The sequence below is a fragment of the Triticum dicoccoides genome, chromosome 5A, assembly GCF_002162155.2.
Source record: "Triticum dicoccoides isolate Atlit2015 ecotype Zavitan chromosome 5A, WEW_v2.0, whole genome shotgun sequence".
In the NCBI taxonomy this organism is placed as follows: domain Eukaryota; kingdom Viridiplantae; phylum Streptophyta; class Magnoliopsida; order Poales; family Poaceae; genus Triticum; species Triticum dicoccoides.
The window spans coordinates 664,422,915-664,444,566 of record NC_041388.1 but is presented as its reverse complement, the minus strand read 5'-3'; the positions used below and the strand labels follow the sequence as shown (position 1 = coordinate 664,444,566).

General features: G+C 47.4%; 1 protein-coding gene, 1 long non-coding RNA gene and 2 pseudogenes across 5 annotated transcripts in view; 2 read left to right on the top strand and 2 right to left on the bottom strand.

The window, feature by feature from the left end:
- Positions 1–1,488: 1,488 nt before the first annotated feature.
- LOC119298351 lies at positions 1,489–3,787 on the bottom strand. 4 transcript variants are annotated; one of them, XR_005145843.1, is made up of 8 exons: positions 3,582–3,786; positions 3,389–3,443; positions 3,146–3,276; positions 2,910–3,045; positions 2,600–2,655; positions 2,352–2,482; positions 2,096–2,231; positions 1,489–1,733 (listed from the first exon to the last, which is right to left on the bottom strand). It is a non-coding gene; the product is annotated as an uncharacterized LOC119298351 (long non-coding RNA). The 4 variants fall into 4 exon arrangements; XR_005145844.1 differs by having other exon boundaries at positions 2,352–2,518; positions 2,600–3,045; positions 3,582–3,787; XR_005145845.1 differs by having other exon boundaries at positions 2,096–2,236; positions 2,600–3,045; positions 3,582–3,787.
- A 2,929-nt stretch (positions 3,788–6,716) lies between these two features.
- LOC119300382 lies at positions 6,717–9,700 on the bottom strand (annotated as a pseudogene).
- A 5,396-nt stretch (positions 9,701–15,096) lies between these two features.
- LOC119300380 lies at positions 15,097–17,147 on the top strand (annotated as a pseudogene).
- Positions 17,148–20,486: 3,339 nt separating this feature from the next.
- Positions 20,487–21,652, top strand: part of LOC119303916 (protein HLB1-like) — an 8,506-nt gene continuing 7,340 nt past the window's right edge. The window contains exon 1 of the mRNA XM_037581063.1: positions 20,487–20,903. Coding sequence (XP_037436960.1) covers positions 20,578–20,903 — 326 coding nt within the window. The 5' untranslated portion in view covers positions 20,487–20,577. The remainder of the gene's footprint in view (positions 20,904–21,652) is intronic.

The window sequence follows — 21,652 nt, the reverse complement described above, 5'->3', positions numbered from 1 at the left end:
AGCACGCAAAACTTCTGTTACACCCCATCCAGCCAACTTCCTCTCCCCCGAGGAAACGATCGACACAACAAGGGGCGATTCGATTTCGATGGTGGGTTTCGATCCGCGGCTATGGCGGACGGGACCGACGACGAGCCTGCCCAGCTCTGAATTCGGAGCTCGTCCATGGTGGTTGCGGCACCAGTACGGGCGCGGGGGGCAGCGGCGTGCATGGAAGCAACGCGGCCGGCGGCGCGCAGGAGCAACAGGGGGAGGCGAGAGAGAGAGAGAGAGGGGGGGGGAGAGGGAGGGGGAGAGAGAGAGAGCTGAAATTTATAATCCGGCCTATCTCGGTGGGTATATTTAGAGAGAAGTTTGGGGCCGGAGTAAAAAGTTTACTCCCTTACGGCGGATTGAGGATCGGCTAGGTGCCGCTAGTGGAGTAAAACTAAATTTTTACTCCTCTAACTGGCTATAAGGAAACGGTTAGAAATGCTCTAGGGACTTACATTATAAGGAGTCAGGTAGAGATGCCCTTAGGTCAGCGTCATTGTCATTGTCAATCCGCATGTCAAGTGATTAGGTAAACAATCATGTTTTCTTTGGTTTCTGTATCTCGCAGTCGTTGCTTTTTCTTTCTAATTTAATATAAGTCTTTGTTTTTTAAATTTATTCTCTTTTGCTAACAAACTATCAAGTTGCATACTGGATTAAGTAGAGATTATGACGTGCCGGCATATATTATCATTAGTTTGAGCATATGATAACTAGAAAAATATCTTTGTGCGTAGCTAGCTTTGTGCTGACCGAGTAATAAATAGTATAAAACTACTACTTTACAGGTTAGGGTTTCAAAAAACTGCCGGTTTTTTATTTTTTTCTCAAATAACTACCAAATGAGTGGTCAATTGTTTTAAAAAATCCAAATCGTCAATTCTTTATCAGTTGATCACGATTATGACAATTGGGATCCAAATGTAAGATAACCGTTTGTTTGACCATTTACTTTGACCATTAACTTACATGTGGGTCCCATGTGTAAGTTTTTTAAAAAGCAATCGGGTCCTTATATGTTTTTTGAAAAAAAGCAATCGGGTCCGTGAGAAGCTGCGCCAACCCGCCCTGAGCAACTGCGTAGGTGGCTCGCCGGCGGCCAGGTCGCGAGCCAGGCCGAAGAAGCCGCGCAGCCGAACGGTACTGCTGCTCCTTGCCGGCCCCGCCCAGAACAACGGCGTCGACGGCTCGCCAGCTGCCAGGTCGTGGCCCAGGCCGAAGAAGCCGCGTGGCCGAACGTTGCTGCTGCTGCTCCTTGCCGGCCCCGCCCTGAGCAACGGCGCCGGCAGCTCGCCAACGGCCAGCTCGCGGCCCGGGCCGAAGAAGCCGCGCGACCGAACGCTATTGCTGCTCCTTGCCGGCCCCATGGTGGCGGAGGCGTCCGGCGAATGGGCCAACCCACGCATCGGCCAAAAAAATACGGTGAGGCGGAGAGGAAGAAATCAAAAGGAAAAACAAGAGATGCATTGTGCTTCAGTTATTTTAAGTCCTCTGACACGATACATCCAACCGGCTATTAAACTACAGGTACAACAACAAATACAACGCAGACATCTGTAGATGACATTGATCTCCTCTAGCAGAGGCTGTACAATGGAGACCAAGATCATGACATCTTCCCCAAAATCCCCGGTATTCTGGCAGTTCCCCATTAGCAACTCAATGAAGATGTCTCTCTCTGGAATGAGTCGCAATGCTACCTGACAGTTTGCAAGTATGCCCAACACGTTAGTTCAATTGACAAAACTCAAACTCGAGTCCCTCCGATCCACATTAATTATCGCTGATTGGTACAAAGTTGTACTAAATCACTGACAATTAATATGGATCCAATGGAGTATTAACATTTATCGAAAAAGTGAACTACATTTATCACGTGAACAATCTCCGAAAGATTGCTAGCTTATACAGTCATGTAAAATACTCCCTCCGTCACATAATATAAGAGACCGTTTTTTACACTAATATAATGTCAAAAATGCTCTTATATTATGCGACAGAGGGAGTACGTAGCAGCCGTGATGATGGACAACAGTATGTCAGCTGATCAAAGTGGTCATACCCTGTAAGCAGCTGATGAGATCCATCCATGGAATGGCTTCAGGGTGCTCTCGTATGCTTCTTCCACCATCTCTTGCAGGCTTGACTCTGGGTTCTTCACTAATCACTCCAGCAAACATATCGAGAAATTCACCGACCTAAACTGAACGTATTTTGCGACACATGAGAACAAAGGTTTTGGAACAAAAATGACACATATGGTATACAGGTACCATATGTTGTTAGATGATAAGACAGTCCATGTACAGTTAAGTTACCTAGCCAGCCAGATAATTGCCCTTGTACAACTGTTGGTCTTCTTTGAGGTCCCTTCCTCCATTTCTTCCATCACGATCTCCATCAAGCCCGCGTATTTCGAGGTGTCTCTTGCATGGAGATCCTGTAATCTCTGCATAAGGAAAGATAGATAACTGTGATCGCTTCGCTGCAATTAAAACGCGGAGCCGGTATGCTCAGTCAGTCGCTTAGTTATGTGAACAAATGCAATGCAGAATCACAATATTACCTGAACATTTTGCTGAATGTCTTGCCTGAGGACTAGAAGCGTTGGCCCAATCGCATCTTTGACGGCGAAAAACAAAGCATACAGTGAAAAAAGAGGGAGTACTAGATTTATCGCTGGAACAATCTTCAGAAAATTGTTACTTCCTCTGTTCATTTTTATAAGACCTTGAAGACATTTCAGACAATGTACAAAATAGCCCATTTTGAGTTATCTGAAATGACTTACAAAAGTGAACGGAGGGAGTAGCTTATACGGTCATGTAAAATATGTAGCAGCCATGATGATGGACAGCTGATCAAAGTGGCCATACCCTGTAAGCAGCTGATGAGATCCATCCATGGAATGGCTTCAGGGTGCTCTCATATGCTTCTTCCACCATCTCTTGCAGGCTTGACTCTGGGTTCTTCACTAATCTCTCCAGCAAACATATCGAGAAATCCACCGACCTAAACCAAACGTGTTTCCCGACACGTGAGAACAAAGGTTTGGAAATAGAATGGACATATACAGTACAATGATAAGACAACCCATGTACATCTAAGTTACCTAGCCAGCCAGATAATTGCCCTGGTACAACTGTGGGCCTTCTTCGAGGTCCCTTCCTCCACTTCCTCTATCACGATCGCCGTCAAGCTCGCATACTTCAAAGAGTCTCTTGCATGGAGATATTGTATTGTCTGCAAACGAATGATAGATAACTGTAATCACTTCAATGCAATTAACGGAGGGAGTCGGTATGCTCAGTCGCTTAGTTATGTGAACAAACGCAATGCAGAATCGCAATATTACCTCAACATTTTGCTTAATGTCTTGTCTGAGGACTAGAAGCGTTGGCCCAATCCATCTTTGACAGCCAAAGACAAAGCATATATACATTGAAAGAAGAGGAGATGGTAAGCCAAGGTTTAAAACAGAGTAGCTCTGAAGAAATAGAAGTTTAATCCATACTGTTTTCAGTTTCAATTTTGTTCGAGTAACTAACCAAGGACACGTAGAAGCTGGTTGGAGACACAGAGGAGATCCATGGTGGATGGCCTCCTAACTTTCCCCTGCTGCTCCTGATATTCACCATCTCCTGAGCTGGGCAAGCAGAGGTCGTCGATGGCCATCCTCAGCTCAGACTTGCCCCTCTCCATCTTCTCCCTTTCCATCTCTCCTAGTCCTAGCTACTACTACCTTAGCTTGACATCTGGCTCGATTAGTCCCCTAGTTATATACGCACAGATTCAGCCTCATCTGCTGCCATTTCTTGGGACAAATGATGGGGGTCAACTTCTTGATGCTATTTTTGTAATGTAATAATTGTTATGTCTTGGAGCTATCCTATCCTCTATGGGAAGTCAGAGCAGCAAATGGTGTATTATTGGGAGTAAAATATGAGGTGGTGGCTCTGTCGCCTAGCTTGGAAATGGATGATTTGATTCAGTTGATGTACTTGTTTAACGGTTAACCAGCTGGCTTGTACTTGTCGTAGTGTTGTTAAACCATTGGCTCCCCGGAAAAAAGAACGTTGCCAATTAATTGTAGCTCTATCTTAATTAACGGCTAACCAGCTGGCGTGGTTTCCAGGTGAAAGATACATGTACGAAAAAAATTACTTTGAGATGCACCGCAGCTCACTTTGAAGAAGACCTGGCCGGAAGCGCGGTACGCAAGCAATTCGGCGAGCGCTTTTCAAAACCCGAAACCCCACATGCGGTAGGACATGTCAGGGCGTGCAGCGGCTATGGGTTGCCCTAGGTCAACGTGATCACCCATGAGCCTCGTGGATCGCTGCCCTATAAATGTGTGAAAAAAGGAAATAACATTCAAACCAATGTAGAACCAATTTACTGAAAACAACGCAAAACCACTTAACCAATTTAATTCTGCTAATGTTCTACTTGTATAAATATAATATAGAGCTAAAATACTACTGCTATAATATCAAACACATAAAAATATAGAGCAACATTACTGATAAAAATATATAGCAACAGTGATGATAAAGAAAAACAAAAACAAGACTGCATTGGCTACTACTGATAAATAATAGAGAGCTAAAAATACTTATAAAGCAGAGCTATGGCCAGAGATTTATACTTTTATATCAAGACTAATGGCCAGAGCATAAAAAACTGACAACTCCTACACTGCACTAGCTACTTATGCATTTGGTACTATTGTTGTATCAAGATTTATGGCCAGAGCATTATACTTTTAACATCCTAATTGCAGACTAATTCTATGTGAATTAAGAAGTAATCAATTCACAGATTTCACAAAATCACTAAAACAGCTAATTGCACTGCTCACTTACCTTTTTTGCACAGCCTAGAAACCTCCTGTCACTATTAGTGGATTCAAATGCCACCAACTTTTCACAGGGGGCTCGATGCTCATAACGTGCATCATGATTTAGAGCCAGGCCGCTCCATTTCGTGCACTCCATGGTCGCAGGTGGCTAAACATAAGCAAAATGGCTTCAATTTTGATTAGGAACAGAAATTCCCCTTTCTCCCTAGAACCCTAACCCTAGGTGTGGTTCAAAGGAGCAGATGCTAACCTGGCTTGTCACAGATTCATCGTCAGACGACGTTGGCAGATCATCCCAAGACACCATGTCTCCCTCCCGTCGGCGGTGCAAAGCTGGTCGCGGCGGCGGCAGTAGCTGCTGTGGTGCGAGAGGGGAACGAGCAGAGGAGAGAGCGGTTGGATGAAATGCCCTCCCGCACGTGACTAAGACTTAACGAGCGGTGGTAACTGTCGTCTGGCCTCGGCCGTTTGCCCTGGCCACGTGGTTCCGACAGGGGGGCCCCAAAATGCCAGATTTTCACTTAGTCACGGCTCACAGCTCGTTTAGTGCGTTTTGTTATTCACTTGCACCAAAAGTGGTGGTCTTTCGTGATTTTTGGCAAAAAGGTTAGTTTTGGAGTACTCTGGCCACAAATGTGGTAGTTTTCAGCAATTTACTAGTCTGAGTCCCACCACCCACCAGCCAACTCTTTTATGCACTCTAGGGTGGTTGGTGCATCGGCAAGGAGAGTTCTTTTGGAGTTGTGCTCTTCGGAGGTGACCGGTGTTGGTTGAGACGCGGCTTCGTTGATCAGTTTAGGGCATGTTCTTATGTGTTGTGGTTGTACTGTCTACATTGGAGTTGGAGTGAGTTTGCTTCTTGCCGGGTTGTAGTGGGAGCTTGTCAGTCTTTTTTGTATTTTACCCTCTGTCTTCTATAAAGCTAAGCCATGCAATTTGCGTCCACTCAAAAAAAAGTAGAGATCATTAGTCTGAGTATACGATAACTAGAAAAATATCTTTGCGCGTAGCTAGCTTTGTGCTGACTGGTGACACAACAACGCAAACATCTTTGGTTTTATTGCCGTGAGATTGCAAGTGGCTTTAGATCGACGATCGGCGCCATTGTCATCCTCGGCCTCATCTAGGAGATTAGGTGAAGAAGTATGATTTGATTGGTTTTTGTATCATGCAGTTAGCAACAAGAGATGAAGAAGAAGATTCTCGATGATCGCTTGTGCGGAAGCATGAACGGTGTTGCCACTAACCAACAAAAATAATGTGAGGGAGGGAGGAAGAAACCAACCGGCCACATTGTGTTTCGGTTATTTAAGTTCTCTTACGATACATCCAACCGGCCACCAAATACATGGCGCAGACATGTGTGAAAGCTTAAACAAAAAGGTATCACCATTTTTACAAGGCAAGGTAGGTTAATTAGCTTATTATATGCGGTACACTAGTAGATATAAGTAGAGCCATCAGGTGACTGGTCATCCTTGTGTTTCAGCTGGATTTCAGCCTGTCGAGACGGTGCTTAACCTGTAAATTAACCACCATGAGCTGCATCAGCAAATACACACCTTCCCCAAAATGATCATTAAGAAGATGCAGGGATTGATAATGGAGAACACCGACCGAAATGGCATTCATCTCCTCTAGCAAAGGCTGTACAAGTACAAATGAGAGCAAGATGATGACATCTTCCCCGAAATCCTCGTTATCCTGGCAGTTCCCCATCAGCAACTGAATGAAGATATCTCTTTCTGGAATGAGGCGCAATGCTATCTGCCATTCGTCTAGAAGATTTTACCTAGCTACCTCCAGGCATCAAACATCTCTCCCTCATGGGTTACAGCTTACAGGGAGTAACATCACAACAAGATTGCGTCGCCACCACCACCCTGTTGCGACCCCGGCTCACCACCAGCAGCCCCGCCGCCACCGCCAGACATGTGCTGCCCGATCTTGGACACAGCCCGGTTGGCCGCGTCGATCTTGGCCTTGATCTTCTCGGCGTCGTCCGAGGCCATCTCAGCACGGAGCTCGGCGACGGCCGCCTCGATCTCCGACACCACCTCCGCGGGGACCTTGTCCCGGTACTCGCCCAGGCTCTTCTCCACGTTGTACATGGTGGTGTCCGCGGTGTTCCGCACGTCGATCAGGGCCTTGTGCGAGTGCACCTCAGCCTCCTGCACCATCTTCTGGATCTCCGCCTCCGACAGGCCGCCCGAGGACCGGATGGTGATCTGCTGCTCCTTGCCCGTCGCTTTGTCCTTGGCCGTGCCCCTCGGTGCTGGCGGGATGCCGACCAGGTCGAACTCGCCTAGGAGCTTGTTGTCTGTTGACATCTCACGCTCGCCTTGCAGCACCTTGATGCCCACTTGCGTCTGGTTGTCAGCGGCGGTTGACAACACCTGCAGTGCAGATATTAAGAGCGCCGACATTATATTGTTTCTTGTTAGTATGTTGTGCTGCCAAAACAATATCATGTACATGCCAAGCAAGCTGCTCAACACATGTTAGATGAATAAAAGTACGATTCATCTTAGGAAATGTACTATCACAGAAAAGGCAAACCGAAGGTTCTATTATGGCATAAGGATGAATCAGTACTCTGCTATTAGGGAAAAGCCAGCTCCATGAATGCCATCAGAAGGCACAGACATAGCTAATGCTAATTGATCCTCTTAGGAAATGCACCAAGAGGTGAAAGCAAGTAAGCAAGCTAATAGTACTACAGAGATTGATAAAAAAGAAAAACTTGTCACTATCAGAGGACATGACCAAAAACTACAGTACAATGTTCAATTGCGAACAACAATCATCAGTAACTGGACACAAGTTTAACATGACAAAAACAATGTTCAATTGCACCATCTATCAATGACTGGACACAAAGCCATCACATAAACATCTCAAGTAACTGGAACAAAAATGAAAAGAACATCTAAACAGAGGAAGATCGGCGATACACAATCAGCAAAAATGACAAGAACATGCAACACTAGTTCATAGTACTTGAGAACCATGGAGTATTATACTACTAGTTCAGGAGGAGTGAAACGTGGTTTACCAACCTGGCTTTTCTTGGTGGGGATGGTAGTGTTCCTGGATATCAGTCTGGTGAAGATACCACCAAGAGTCTCAATACCAAGTGACAGCGGGGTAACATCAAGGAGAAGAAGCTCCTTCACATCTCCACGGAGAATGCCACCCTGAATAGCAGCACCCATGGCCACAGCTTCATCTGGGTTGACTCCTTTGCTAGGGCCTTGCCAAAGATCTCAGAGACTATCTCCTGCACTTTCGGAACCCTTGTCATTCCACCGACGAGAAGGACCTCATCAACATCCTTGGTGGTTATGCCGGCATCCTTCAAGCAGCTCTTGCACGGCTCTCTGGTCCTCTCAATCAGACTGTTCACCAGAGACTCAAATTTTGATCTTGTCAGTGTGATGTTCAGATGTTTTGCTCCACTGGCATCAGCAGTGATGAAGGGAAGATTGATTTCAGTCTGGGTTGTTGAGGAGAGTTTGATTTTTGCCTTCTCAGCTGCTTCACGCAGTCTCTGCAGGGCCAATCTATCCTTTGACAGATCGATATTTTCAGTGTTTTTGTACTCGCTCACTAAGAACCCCAACAGAGTATTGTCAAAGTCTTCTCCACCCAGGAAAGTGTCGCCGTTTGTTGCTTTGACCTGTCAATCAAGAACATAATCAATCAACATATCAGCAATGGAAACGAAGCATTTATATAACAACTTAATTAATTTCCTTACTGAAGCAAACTACTGCTAATTAAGAGACAGGTTACAACAAGCATCATTGAAGTAAGCTGGAACGGTAATGACAGCCTTGGAAATAGACTTGCCAAGGTAAGACTCAGCTGTCTCCTTCATCTTGGTCAGCACAAACCCACCAATCTGGCATTTTGTGTAAAAGGGGTTCAAGACCGTAGATGCGAGCAATCCTTTTTTTTGCGGAGGTAAAAGGGTTGTATTACTCAAGAGCATAGAAGTTCATCCCTACACAAGCTAGGGATGTTAGCCGGGCCAGAGCGGAGCCAAACCACCGTACGGTCCTCCGTTCTACCAAAATTTGCTAAAACATGGCTTACATTATTTTGCTCTCTAGAGATATGAGTAACACTAGACTCCCTAGAACCCAAAAGAAGCTTGACCTCTGAAACCACCATTGCATGTTCGGATCGGTCTTGTCCCGTCGCCTTGATCAACGATATTCCATGCAGGCAATCGCATTCGAGGGCGATCGGTAGCTCAGTCCACTGTAAGGCCAGTGCGAGTCCTTCCCGGCACCCTTCCAGCTCGGCATGAAGTGGGTTAGGGCACGAACGCAGGGCTCTGCATGCAGAGAAGATGATGGCGCCATCATGACCACGTAGAACCATGCCGGAGCCCGCCGTACCATCCTCGTGGGCGAAGGATCCGTCGACATTCAGCTTAGCCCACCCATGCGGCGGTGGGTGCCACTTCCAAGGAAGCTTTGGTCCCGTCGACACATGCGAAGATCGCCGCACCGCCCCTTCATGCTGCAGAACCATCTTCCCCTTATCCCAGTCTCCTGTTGGGAATTGTTGTACACCCAACAGCGAGGAAACATAGCTCTGTAGGAAGCGTCGAGAGACCTCCATAGGCGGTGGTTTCTTGTCATGTTGGATCTCATTACGTATGAACCAACACCTCCACATCACCATGATGACTCTGAGACGGTCACCCTCCTCACACTCCGCCAAGAGGTTCAAGAACCATTCCGGCCCCGTGTTCCGTATGGATGTGACTTCGGGAATTCTCCACACCTCCGCCATGGTACGCCATAAATCCACAGCCCGTGGGCACCTGCAAAACACATGATATGTGTCCTCTCGCTCGAGACCACATAGTGGACATATATCAGATACCTCCATATGGCGATCAAATTTGTTAGCCCAAGTAGCAAGTGCATTTGTAGCCACCCACCAACCAAAGACACGCACCTTCGGAGGAGCAGGGCACCTCCATAAAAATGCCCAGACGACACGTCGCCCGTCCGGTGCCCTACTCGCCGCGACTGAAGAGGGACGCAACTTGTCCTCGAGCGCCAGCCTGTATGCGCTACGCACGGTGAAGATACCAGTGCGTTCGGCACCCCATGCAATAAAATCATCTCCCAGCCTTGGAGATGCCTTGATCTTCAAAATTTGTTGTACGTCAACCGGCCAGAACACCTGTTGGAGCAAATCAACGCGCCAAGCACCATTGTCATCCAGCAGCTCGCTCACCCTCCTCAACCTGCAGCGCCCTTGTTGAGTTATTGGAGGATGCCCAATGGGGTGGGGGATCCATGAGTCTCTCCAAATGCGAACAGATAGCCCATTACCAATGCGCCAGACCAAGCCCTTCTTCAATAGATCCAAGCCATGCACTATTGACTGCCAAGTTTGCGAAGCATTAGTGGAGAAGACTGTGTCCTCTAGTTTGCCAATCCTTATTAGTTCTCCTTCATCGACATGCACGCCATATTTCACCTGCCGCTCTACTGGGCCTGGCTATTATTGTTTCTTCTTCTTCATCCGCTTCCTCTCAATGGCATGTGGGGCCACGTCTTAACTAAGTTCACCTAGCGCCGAGGCCAGCATATCAGCAGTGACAGAAGGCTCCTGGTTCTGGCTTTTCGGCTTTCTCTTTTTCCCTTCATTTTGGTTTTCCAGTTTTTTCATTTTGCTTTTTTGGGTTCCTGGTTCATTTAATTCCGGTTTATTGGGTTTTTTGTTTTGCTTTTTCATGCAAAACCTAATTTTGAATATCTCATGTAACAAATCCAACATGAAAATGATTCGTGATTTGAACGCAAGGTTCAAGAGATAACACATTTTGGGGCAAAAATCTACTAAAAAAACTCTCAGATTGCACTGCATGTGCGCCACTTGTCCACACCAGAGAAGGTGGGAGTGGCTTTTGAGAGAGATACCCCTTAAATTAGTAAGGGACGACGGATGAGTTAATTGGTCCGGCACATTTTTCGGTAGCAAAACATACAAGACGTTTTGGTTTTCTTTTCTCCGCTGTTCTTTACATATCCTTTTTTATATTTATTTTTAATTCTTTTTTTTTCAAAAAACCACACTGTTCTAAAACAATGGCCGCAAATTTGGAATATATTTGCCCTTTTGAACTATAATGTTCTGTTTTCCAAAAATGTTCGCAGTTTTGAAAAAAAAATCACATTTTAAAAACATTGTTCCGAATTTTGAAAACTACTCACATTTTGTTCGTAGCTTCAAAAAAGTATCAACATTTAAAAAATACATTTTAAAAATATTCGGATTCCAAAAAATGTTATTTTTTTAGAAAAAACTGATCAAAAATTGAAAAAAATTCACATTTTTAAAATTTTGTTCGCTTTTCCAAGAATGTTCCAAGTTTTTTCCAAAAAAATGTTCTCAGATTTTCTAAAATGTTTGCTGCAATGCCTTGTTCCAGCTTTGTAGATGCTTGGTCGATCTCTGCAGTACTTTCTTTTTTAAGAAAATCTCTGCAGTACTTGATCCAGCGCTACTGTGCATTTCCAAATTGCTTCCCTGTGCTATTAATGGGCCGGCCCACTCGGGCCCCTGTGCGAAAGGGCGACTACTTGTCGCAAGGAGCGGCATATAGGAGTTGCCGCAGTTGCGTGTACACAAATTTTTCTTCTTTTTATTACCACCCTTCCAATTTTAGTTCCAGATCCTATTCCCTGTATGGGTTGGGGAATAGCAAACACACGCAACCGGGAGCAACTAGTTAACGAGCGCTCCTTCGGGAGCCTCGCAACGATCAGCGCCACTTTGCGCGCTCTTAGCCATTCGTCACGTGTCGCGCTCTGGACGCTCCCTTTGAATTTTGTTTTTTTTTATTTTTCCGCACGCGTTTTCGGCTTTTTAAACGGTTTTTTTCTTTTTTTCGATGTTTTGTTTTTCCCCTGGTCTTTCTTAGCTTTTCGATAAAAAAAAATTGTGCAAAAAAATGCGTTTTATTTTTTTTTCCTTTCATGAAAGTCACGGTTTTTCTTCCGCGAGAGGCACGGTTGTGCTTTAGCGAGAGTCACGGATGTGCCTTTCGGAAACGAAAAAAATGCGTTTCTGTTTTTTTTTCTTTCACGAGAGTCACGGTTTTGCTTCCGCGAGAGGCACGGTTGTGCTTTTGCGAGAATCACGGTCGTGCCTCTCGGAAAGGGAAAAACAAAATGCGTTTTCTGTTTTTTTTTCTTTCGTGGGAGTCACGATTTTGCTTCCGCGAGAGGCACGGTTGTGATTACACGAAAGTCACGGCCGTGCCTCTCGAAAGGGAAAAAATACGCGTTTTCTGTTTTTTTTCTTTCGCGAGTGTCATGGTTTTGCTTTCGCGAGAGGCACGGTTGTACTTTCGCGAAAGTCACGGCCCTGCCTCTCAGAAACGAAAAAAAAATGTGTTTTCTGTTTTTTTTTCCTTCCATGAGAGTCACGGTTTTGCTTCCATGAGAGGCACGGTTGTGATTTCGCGAGAGGCACGGGCGTGCCTCTTTCGGAAAGGGAAAAAACCATGCTCCTGGTTTGGTTTTTTTGCCCGATTTTTTCGTCCGGTTTTTTTCATGAAAAAAAAAGTTCGTCAAAACCTATCAACATGGGATCTAGTTTTGAAAAAGTATCAAAGCCAGAAATCCAATGGTGAAAACGGTTCAAGATTTGGACGCACGGTTTAAGAGGTAAAATATTTTGAATAAACGAATCTACAAAAAAAGGAAAAACTCACTATTTTGGGAACAGTTTTAAAATTGACGAAAAAAATATCAAAATCAAAGAACATTTTCTGAAATCTAGAGATATTTTTTGGAATACAAACTAATTTTTAAATTCATGAAGCTATTCCGAAATATGGGAATATTTTTTCAAATTTATGAAGTTTTTTGAAATTCATATGGGAATAATTTCGAATTCATGAACATTTTTTGAACCATGAAACATGTTTTCAAATTAGTAATATTTTTTTAAAATTATTAGTATGTCTAAAATTTGTGGACAGTTTTTTAAATTAGATGATGTTTTTTAAGAAACAGGAAAGTTTTTTTAGATTGGTGAACATTTTTAAAAACTTGTAAACATTTTATTAAGGCTTTTGTATTTTCATGCCCCTTGTTACTTAGTTGTGCTCTATTTTACCCCGCCCATCTAACATTCCCCGGGTTTTCCCTCCTCTAGTAAGCTCAACCTCATATATGTCCAAATGGGGCTTCCCGTCGGGTTAAAGTTGTTGACCGTTACTTAGCTTGGTTACTCAGCGTGGGACCCATGAAATGGTGACGGGTGGGGCTGGGTAGGAGACGACTGGGTCATGTCTCTCTAAAAAAGGGACCCCAAAAAGAGTCTCTCTCTCTCATTTCCCAACATAAGAAGAAGAACCAGAAGATAAGACTATGCTTCAGAGCTCAAAATGCATCATGGATTTTTAGAATTATTTCCTAATATATGAAGACTTATGGGGCAAGAATGGGCAAGAGGGGAACCACCAGAGGCTCACACACCCTGGTAGCGCCGCCCCCCCTATGGTGCGCCATGTGGCCGTATGGGGCCCCTGTGGCCCCTCTGCCAACGTCCTTTGGCTGTAAATTATACTTTGCCCTAGAAAAATATCACAGAAAATCCTCGGGACTTTCTGCTGCCGTCTGTGAGGCGGAACTTGCGTGGAGCACTTTTGCTCTTCGACATAGCGATTCTGTCGAGGAAATTTCTCTCCGGGAGGGGGAAATCGAAGCCTTCATCATCATCAATGCTCTGTTCATCGTGGGGATTATCCTCTTCATCGACACCTTCACCAGTACCATCTCATCTCCGAACCCTAGTCTTGTTACCAGCAATCATGTGAAGTTTATTCCTGTTCAATGTTTTAATATTATATTGTGTTATTCTTTCCTCTAATGGTGTTATGTGAACGTCGACTACATCACACTCCACCATCTTTGGACCTAGAGGAAGGCATTGTGAAATTAGTTTGTAGATGATGGGTTACAGGAGTGCTAGAAATTCAAACCCTAGATTGAGAATTATTCCATAAGGGTCTACTTTAGATCCCATTGTACTTGTGGATCATCAATAATATGTCTTACAATAGTTGCATATGCGATACGCCGATTAAAAATATGACTAACTTGGAAATGGATGGTTGGATTGATGATGGCAACGATGGCTATGGAGATGAGATGGGAAATGGCGGCGGCTAGGGTTGGAGGACGATTCTGGTGCTCTGTTTCATGAATGGTGCTTTCCATGTTGGGAATTTGTTGTCGCCCCTTTTATAACTCCTGGCCAGGTGGATCTCCTGGTGCTGACTTCGACTAGTATGAGCAGACGCGGTCATACAAAGTGTCATCTTGCACTCTATTGCGTCCGGAATTTCTTCGTGTTGACTTTCCTTTTCCCCAAACTTCACTCTATTACTCCTAAAATGTTTCTTGTTGATTTATCTCTTCCATCAAACTTCGTGTTTCCTCGTACATGGTGATTCTCTTCCATGTTTAGGCTCTTTTCCCGCAGAAACACATTAAACAAAGGATTTCGTGATCACTAGCATTCATTAGTCATTAGTGACAATATTGGAGGGAATTTCTCATAAATGCCAGGATTATTCATTTTATACAATGGTGTGATGAGCGCAAAAATATCCTTCATCGGATCCTTGCTCTCCAACACGAAGAATGAGAAAGAAACAAAAGAGAGATATAAAAACTAGGGTAAAAAGTAGTAGATGAATTTGCGATTGTATTTTTTTTCTAATTGGCCATCACCTCTAATTTACGGGCCGTTGTTGTAGTGCACTATTTTAGTTGTAACTTTTGCATACAATCTTGGATTGAGATGATTCAAAAAGCAAAAACGCTTGTCTTGACGTGACAAAGAATTTTATGCAGAACACGGTGCGGTGTTTTTTCTGCTCGCGTGGTGCGCTGCAACCCCACGCGCGGGCACGGTGCGGTGATCTTTTTTCCCTCGCGTGATACCGTACGCTCGAGGCCTTCGTTGTGACTACCATTCTAGAAGGCTTTATATGTTAGATGAGGATGTCATATCGATCGTACGTGGCCATATATATAAGCATCTTCTCAATTTATTAGCTCGCTCACTACCGTCTACCCAAGCAAGGCCTTGCGTATGCAACACTCGCATTCAAGTACCGTACGTCCATGCCTGCCTGCCACCAGCGCCCTACGTAGATGGAGGCCAGCAGGTCATCGTCGTTGCTTCCGGCGGCTCTCCTCCTGGCCCTGGGCCTCCTCCTGAGCCGCCCCGCCGCCTCCAGCCCTCCGCCGGACGCGGTTTCCTGCGCCCGCGGCACGTCCGACTGCACCCTCGCCAAGACGCCAACGTCTACGGCTCCTTTTCGGACCGCACCGCCTGCCGCGCGGCTGACGCCACGTTCCCGCGCATCGAGGCGGAGTTGGTGGCCGCCGTGGCGGCCGCCGCGGCGGCCAAGCGCAAGGTGAAGGCCGTCCCCAGGCACTCCCGCCCACGGCTTCCCCAAGCTGGCCTGCCCGGGCGGCCGCGACGGCACCATCATCAGCGTCGACGCCGCCAAGGGGCTGATGACCGTGGAGGGCGGCATGGTGCTCCGGGACCTGATCCGCGCCGCCGCCGCCGCGGGGCTCGCGCTGCCGCACTCGCCCTACTGGTACGGCGTCAGCGTCGGTGGCCTGCTGGCCACGGGCGCTCACGGGAGCTCGCTGTGGGGGAAAGGCAGCGCCGTGCACGAGTACGTGGTCGGGATGAGGATCGTCACGCCAGCGCCGGCGAACCAGGGGTTCGCCGTTGTGAGGGAGCTCGGCGCCGACCACCCCGACCTGGACGCGGCCAAGGTCTCGCTCGGCGTCCTTGGCGTCGTCTCCCAGGTACGTACCTACTCCTACACGTGTAGTATAGTTGCCAATGCGCATGCATGCCAATGTGCTGAAGTGGGTTTTGTGTTACTTGCTTGCCTACGAAAGCTTGGCTGTCTTGGTACGTGACGCATACATACATACACACACCGGTGAACATACAGCTTACAATTTTTGTATATATCGCTTCGATGTACACAAATGTTCACATTTTTGTATGTGTAATGTTCCTATAAAAAAATGTCACTAGACAGGGTAATCCCATCCTTATGTGTGTTGTGTGTCATGCTTGCGCAGGTTACTTTGCAGTTGCAACCGATGTTCAAGCGGTCCGTCATGTTCCTGGAGCGCGACGATTCGGACCTGGCGGCGCAGGTGGCCGTGTGGGGCGACCTACACGAGTTCGGCGACATGACATGGCTGCCGCGCCAAGGCAAGGTCATCTACCGCGAGGATGACCGTGTCGATGTCTCGTCGCCCGGCGATGGCCTCAACGACTACCTCGGCTTCCGCTCCTTCCCGACGCTCGGGCTCATCGTCGCGAGAGTCGCGGAGGAGCATGTGGAGGAAATCAACGACATGGCACGATGCCTAGCCGCGGGGGTGCTGCCCGCCAAGTTCCCCATGCAGGCGTATGGCTTCACCAACGACGGTTCCTCCTTCACGGGATACCCGGTGGTCGGGTACCAGCACCGCATCCAGGCGTCCAGCTCATGCATCGGTGCCAAGGGCACCCTGCTCCGCTCCTCATGCACGTGGGACCCACGCGTCCGGAGCCTCTTCTTCTACAACTCGGGCTTCAGCGTCGCGCTCTCCAAAGCCCCGACGCTGGTCGCCGACATGCAACGACTTCGCGACCTCAACCCACGCGCCCTATGCAGCCTCCACGCCAAGATGGGCGTGCTCATCCGCTACGTTGGGGCCTCCTCCGCCTACCTCGGCAAGACGGAGGACTCGGTCAATTTTGACTTCACCTATTACCGGAGCTACACCCAAGGCAGGCCGTGTGCTCACTCTGATGTGATCGACGAGCTCGAACATATGGCTTTGTTAAGTATGGCGTCGTCCCGCAATGGGGCAAGAACCACAACTTCGGCTTCGACGGCGCCATCGCCAAGTGCGCAAAGTCCGGCGAGTTCCTCAAAGTGAAGGAGAGGTACGACCCAGATGGGGTCTTCTCTAGTTAGTGGAGCGACCATGTGCTCGGCATCGATGGGAGCCCCAACATCGTTCACAAGGGTTGCGCCATCGAAGGGCTCTGCATATGATCTCACGACTCGCATTGCGCGCCAGAACAAGGCTATTACTGTCGGCCTGGAAAGGTGTACGCGGAGGCAAGGGTATGCTCGTTCCGACCCACCTCACACCGCGACCACAACGACGAAACATGAATCAAGTCATGGATGGGTCAAGAAGTGGTGCGATCTAATGTTGAATTAGTATGCTTTTGTAAGCGGTGTGTTGATTTACTTCATTCTCTTCCACATGGTTATCTAAATCATTTTTCCGTAGATAAGTGATTTATATCCATACATGCGCTGGAAGCCGGTTGTAGGTTTAAGAGCATCTAAATCGGGCTTGGCAAATCCGGTCCCCTATATGCCCGCAGGCGCGTTCACGGACGCTTGCCGGCCTCTCATATGTGCTACCGCACATTCATATGTCTCAAATGTGAAGCCTCAAATCCATGTAATCCATGCACATCGATCATACGAGACAAATTGTCCGAATTCAATTGTTCAAAACAAGCAAAGAAAATCATAGTTCAACAAAACCGGACATGCCAAAATGAAATAAATGTCTGAGCGTGACGGATGCCTCGTTGGCTGGCCGGATCACTGGTCGGACGCCATCCATGCGGCCTGCTCCGAGTCCATCCTTGCATCCTGCTCTGCCTGCATCTGGGCCGCATGCTCTGCTTGCATCTTTGTCGCATGGTCCGCTGCTGCCGCAACCGCCCTCGTCGCCTCGTATTTCCTACCCCTGTTGTCTCCTTCTTCTTCGCCGCAAGCCCACTTCTTTGCACGGTCATCCAAGAGGGTTTCATCCGCCGGCATGATCTTGGCATCCTCCGTGTCTCGTGCTGAGTTGGAACCTCCTCTTCTCAACCTCAATCTCTCCAAATGTCTTGGCCTTCTTGAGCTCCCATTTGATCGTCGGCTCTTACTTCTCCAACTCGATCTTCCCCCTCTCAATTTGCAGCTTCTTCTCCTCCCTCTTCCGGTCTCAATCCATCATCTTCTTTTGTGAATCCAACATGAGTTGTACCTCTCCTCTTTCTTGTTCTCCCTCGCCGAAAAAGGCCCGTCCAAGCGGAGGACAATTTTTGTAGCCATGGCGTCACGGGAGGCCCTTGCCTTCTCCCACTTGTTTCCCATGACTCGGCGGTTATCCTTTGGCACGGTGGGTCTTCCATTCTCGACGACAATATCTTCCTCTTCGTCGTCCAATCCAATTGATCGGTGGAAGTTTGAGCCATTATTCCTCTTTTTGTTGGCCTTGAGACCGGGCACGAGTTGTGTCCACTTTGGCACTCCATTGAATATGACCCAACAATGGCTAAAAACAAATGGATGCTTCTCCATTTCTTGATACATAGCACACCGACTAGCAAACAAAATATGTATGAGCTTGAGAATGCAACAAAACCAAGCACATGCAAATGATGACAAGATGAAGTAGTTGAGCTTACGTGAGTTGCCACTCCCATCCCACTTTGAGGGCGGTCGGTCACTTGTGAGTAGTAGCCAACGCATTTGTTCACCTCCCCTTGAATGACCCCCCATCGATGTTGGAGAGATGCCGCATTGTGGTCTGTCACGGTAGGATGTGGCTCCACATATTCCTTTTGTCCGTGATACTCCTTTCAAATCTTCTCCCAATATTTTCCCCTTTGGCTCGGTGCCACATATTGGATTTATTTTTGTGGCCAACCAAGCTTTAACCAACAAGATGTCCTCAAAACTTGAGAATGCCAGACCTATTGCCTTCGCCGTCATTCCCTTCTTCTTCTTGCTCTGTTTGGGATCAGATGTTGTCTCAACTTCAAATGTGGTGCCCCCCAATTCGTAACCCATTTGGGTCGGACCATGATTGTCATTGATCATGTTCGACTGAAACACCTCCTAAATGATCATTGTTTGCAAGCATTCATCATGTACGAAATGAATAGCGGCCTATGCAAAACATTGAAATGCCATATGCAAAGTTGATTGGACAGGAGCAACAAAAACCGTATTGACTCTTCTTGTGTCATTCCTTCGAACGGGTTGTGGGCAGACCGGGCGCCGCCGGCGCTCATGCTCATCCGCGCCCGAACGAGCTGCGGCGATTGACATACGTCAACCGCCAGCATCTGCGAGGGGCGGAAAGCTGTCCGGAATGCCCAACCGGCCGTCTGATTCTCCTCTGTTCCAACGTGGTCCGACGACGCAATCCATGTCGGCGGACTGATGGATGGGGTGCGGGGTTCCGGACGCGGCGGGGGACAACTGCTCATCCATGTTTTATGTCCAAGTCAAACTTATGTATTTTTGAACAAGATTATAGAATAAAATGCCAACATCTGCAATACAAAAAAAATACTTTTGTGATGGATCTAATGATAAAAATTTGGTATAGTACATATTAATATTTTTTTATTTTTTTGGTCAAACACCTTATATTTTGGAATGGATGGAGTAAGTAATAAGGACATATGCCGACCCCCTAAAACAGACACGGTATTTGTTCGCGGGCCGGTCTGGACTGGTGTCCGGACATGGATACGGGAGGCGGCCATCCAACCATATACCTCAAATGTCCGTTTTTTAATTAACTAAAAAACAACATTTCACCAAATTCTTTCGCAAATTAACCGCCTTTTGCCAACGTATTATAGAGAATTTCTTTCTCTACTACTTAAAAAGAACGTAACGTTCCCATTTCACTTCTCTTTCGTCCAACCTTCCTTATATACGTCCAATTCTTTCCTTCTCCTCTTTGATCTTTTCCTCCCATCTTTGATTTTTCTCCCATCCATTATCCCTAAAATAGAATCAATTGTCTCATGTTTTATTAACTTACCAAAATAAAAACATATTTATATGGTATAAGTCATTAAATTCTTACAAAATAAGTGCTTAACAATAAAATAACAGGTAAATCATGACAATTGCATACAAAAACTAGCTAAAATTTTAGGGCATCAATATAAAAATAGACATGCAGTCCCGGGCTAATCTAATGGAATGCTTATATTGTCGTTGCAACACACGGGCAATTGTCTAGTCTTAATAAAAAAAACCTTAATAACACAACTAATCACCGTAAGATGTACACCTTCCGCCAAATACCTGAATCTATTGCAAAGCTTCCGCCGAATGCCCAAATAGTTACCGCCATCCGTCTTTTAACATGCTAGCCTTCCATCAATTAACAACAATGGGCAGCGGACTTCGGCCGTCCGGACGAAGTGGTGGGGTACATGACGGCTCTTGGTTTATCATAAGGATGTCTGGACTCTCATAAAGTCTCTTTTTGTTTGATTTCGATTTACGGGAAAACAGACGTTCGAACCGCTTTGTGGACTGATGGGTGCCGCGTTGGATGGCGAATTGTGTTCGGACGGCATGGTCCAGCTCGATGCGGGCGATTTGAGGGTCCGGTTTGGAGATGCCACGAAAACACACAAGTTTGCATCGTGCTTATAGCACACTGAGGAGTGGGGCCAAGGACGTGGCAAGAGGCCTCTCTCTCCTGCTCTCATCTCAACCCCCACAGCACATCACAGCACAGTTGGAGATCGCCCGCCCGCACTCCACAAGCCAGATCTCTCGGCCGATGCCGGACATGGAGGAGTCCACGCAGCCCAAGCCCGCCGACCCGGAGCTCCCCAACGGCGCCGGGGACCCGGACGAGTCGGAGCCGCCGTCGCCCGCTGCCGCGGAGGCGCCTGCCGCCGCACCGGCGGCAGAGGCTGCAGAGGAGGTGGCGGGTGTGGACGAGGTCCTGGTGAGATCGGAGCCGCCCAAGGGCGCGGGGACGAACGCGGACGGCTGGCGCCCCTACACCATGGGGGAGTTGCTCGGGGAGGCCGCCGCCGCCGGGAGATCCGACTTCGCCACCGACGGGAATGGGGCCGGATCCGCCACCCCCGAGCGCTCCAGGTCAGTGCCCGCTCCCTCCCTCCCTCCCTCCCTGCCCGCGCGGGGCCGTCCGGATCTCGATCGCCCCAACCGGTTGAGCTCCTGTTGCTGCTGCATAGCCTAGTTGCAGAGCGTCCTTCATCAGATCTCTAATGTAGTTCACGTGCGATTGTGCTGCTAATGCTTAGCCCTGTAGTGTATGGTGGTCGTTGCTGCTGCGCTGAACCTGAATTGCTGCTTGGTTGCTAGATGTTTCAGTTTCAGGCTGGATCCGTCATGTCATTTTGCAGGACGGACTCTTTGATGAGGTCCTGTAATCTCTTTGTTAACTACTATTCCTTTCCGTACAATCATCGCCAACTAGCTTGTGCTAATTCATGTTCCGTAAAGTTTGCAATGAAATGTGCCGCTTCAGATCGCTCGTGCTAGTAGGCATACATGGGTCCATGGTTTTATTGTAGCAACCCAATGTCTAGGGTATGACGTACTGCCCGACATACATTGCGCTGTTTGAGCTGTGTGGATGTGGAGGAGGCATCTAGGAAGAGGAAGGTGCAGGATAAAGAGGGGTGGGGTGCGCATCCTCGACGGTGACGCCGGCCAGCGGCGTCTGACGAGTAATGAGTGCCCTGATGGGCCTAGATGAGAGCTTCTTCGGGGGACAGCTGTGCCCCGACTTGACACCACTGGAGGCGATGACGGTCGACGACCATAGGCGGCGGTGAGGCATCGGAGCTGGAGGGGTGGCGAAGCATTGGTGGGCAGTTGGG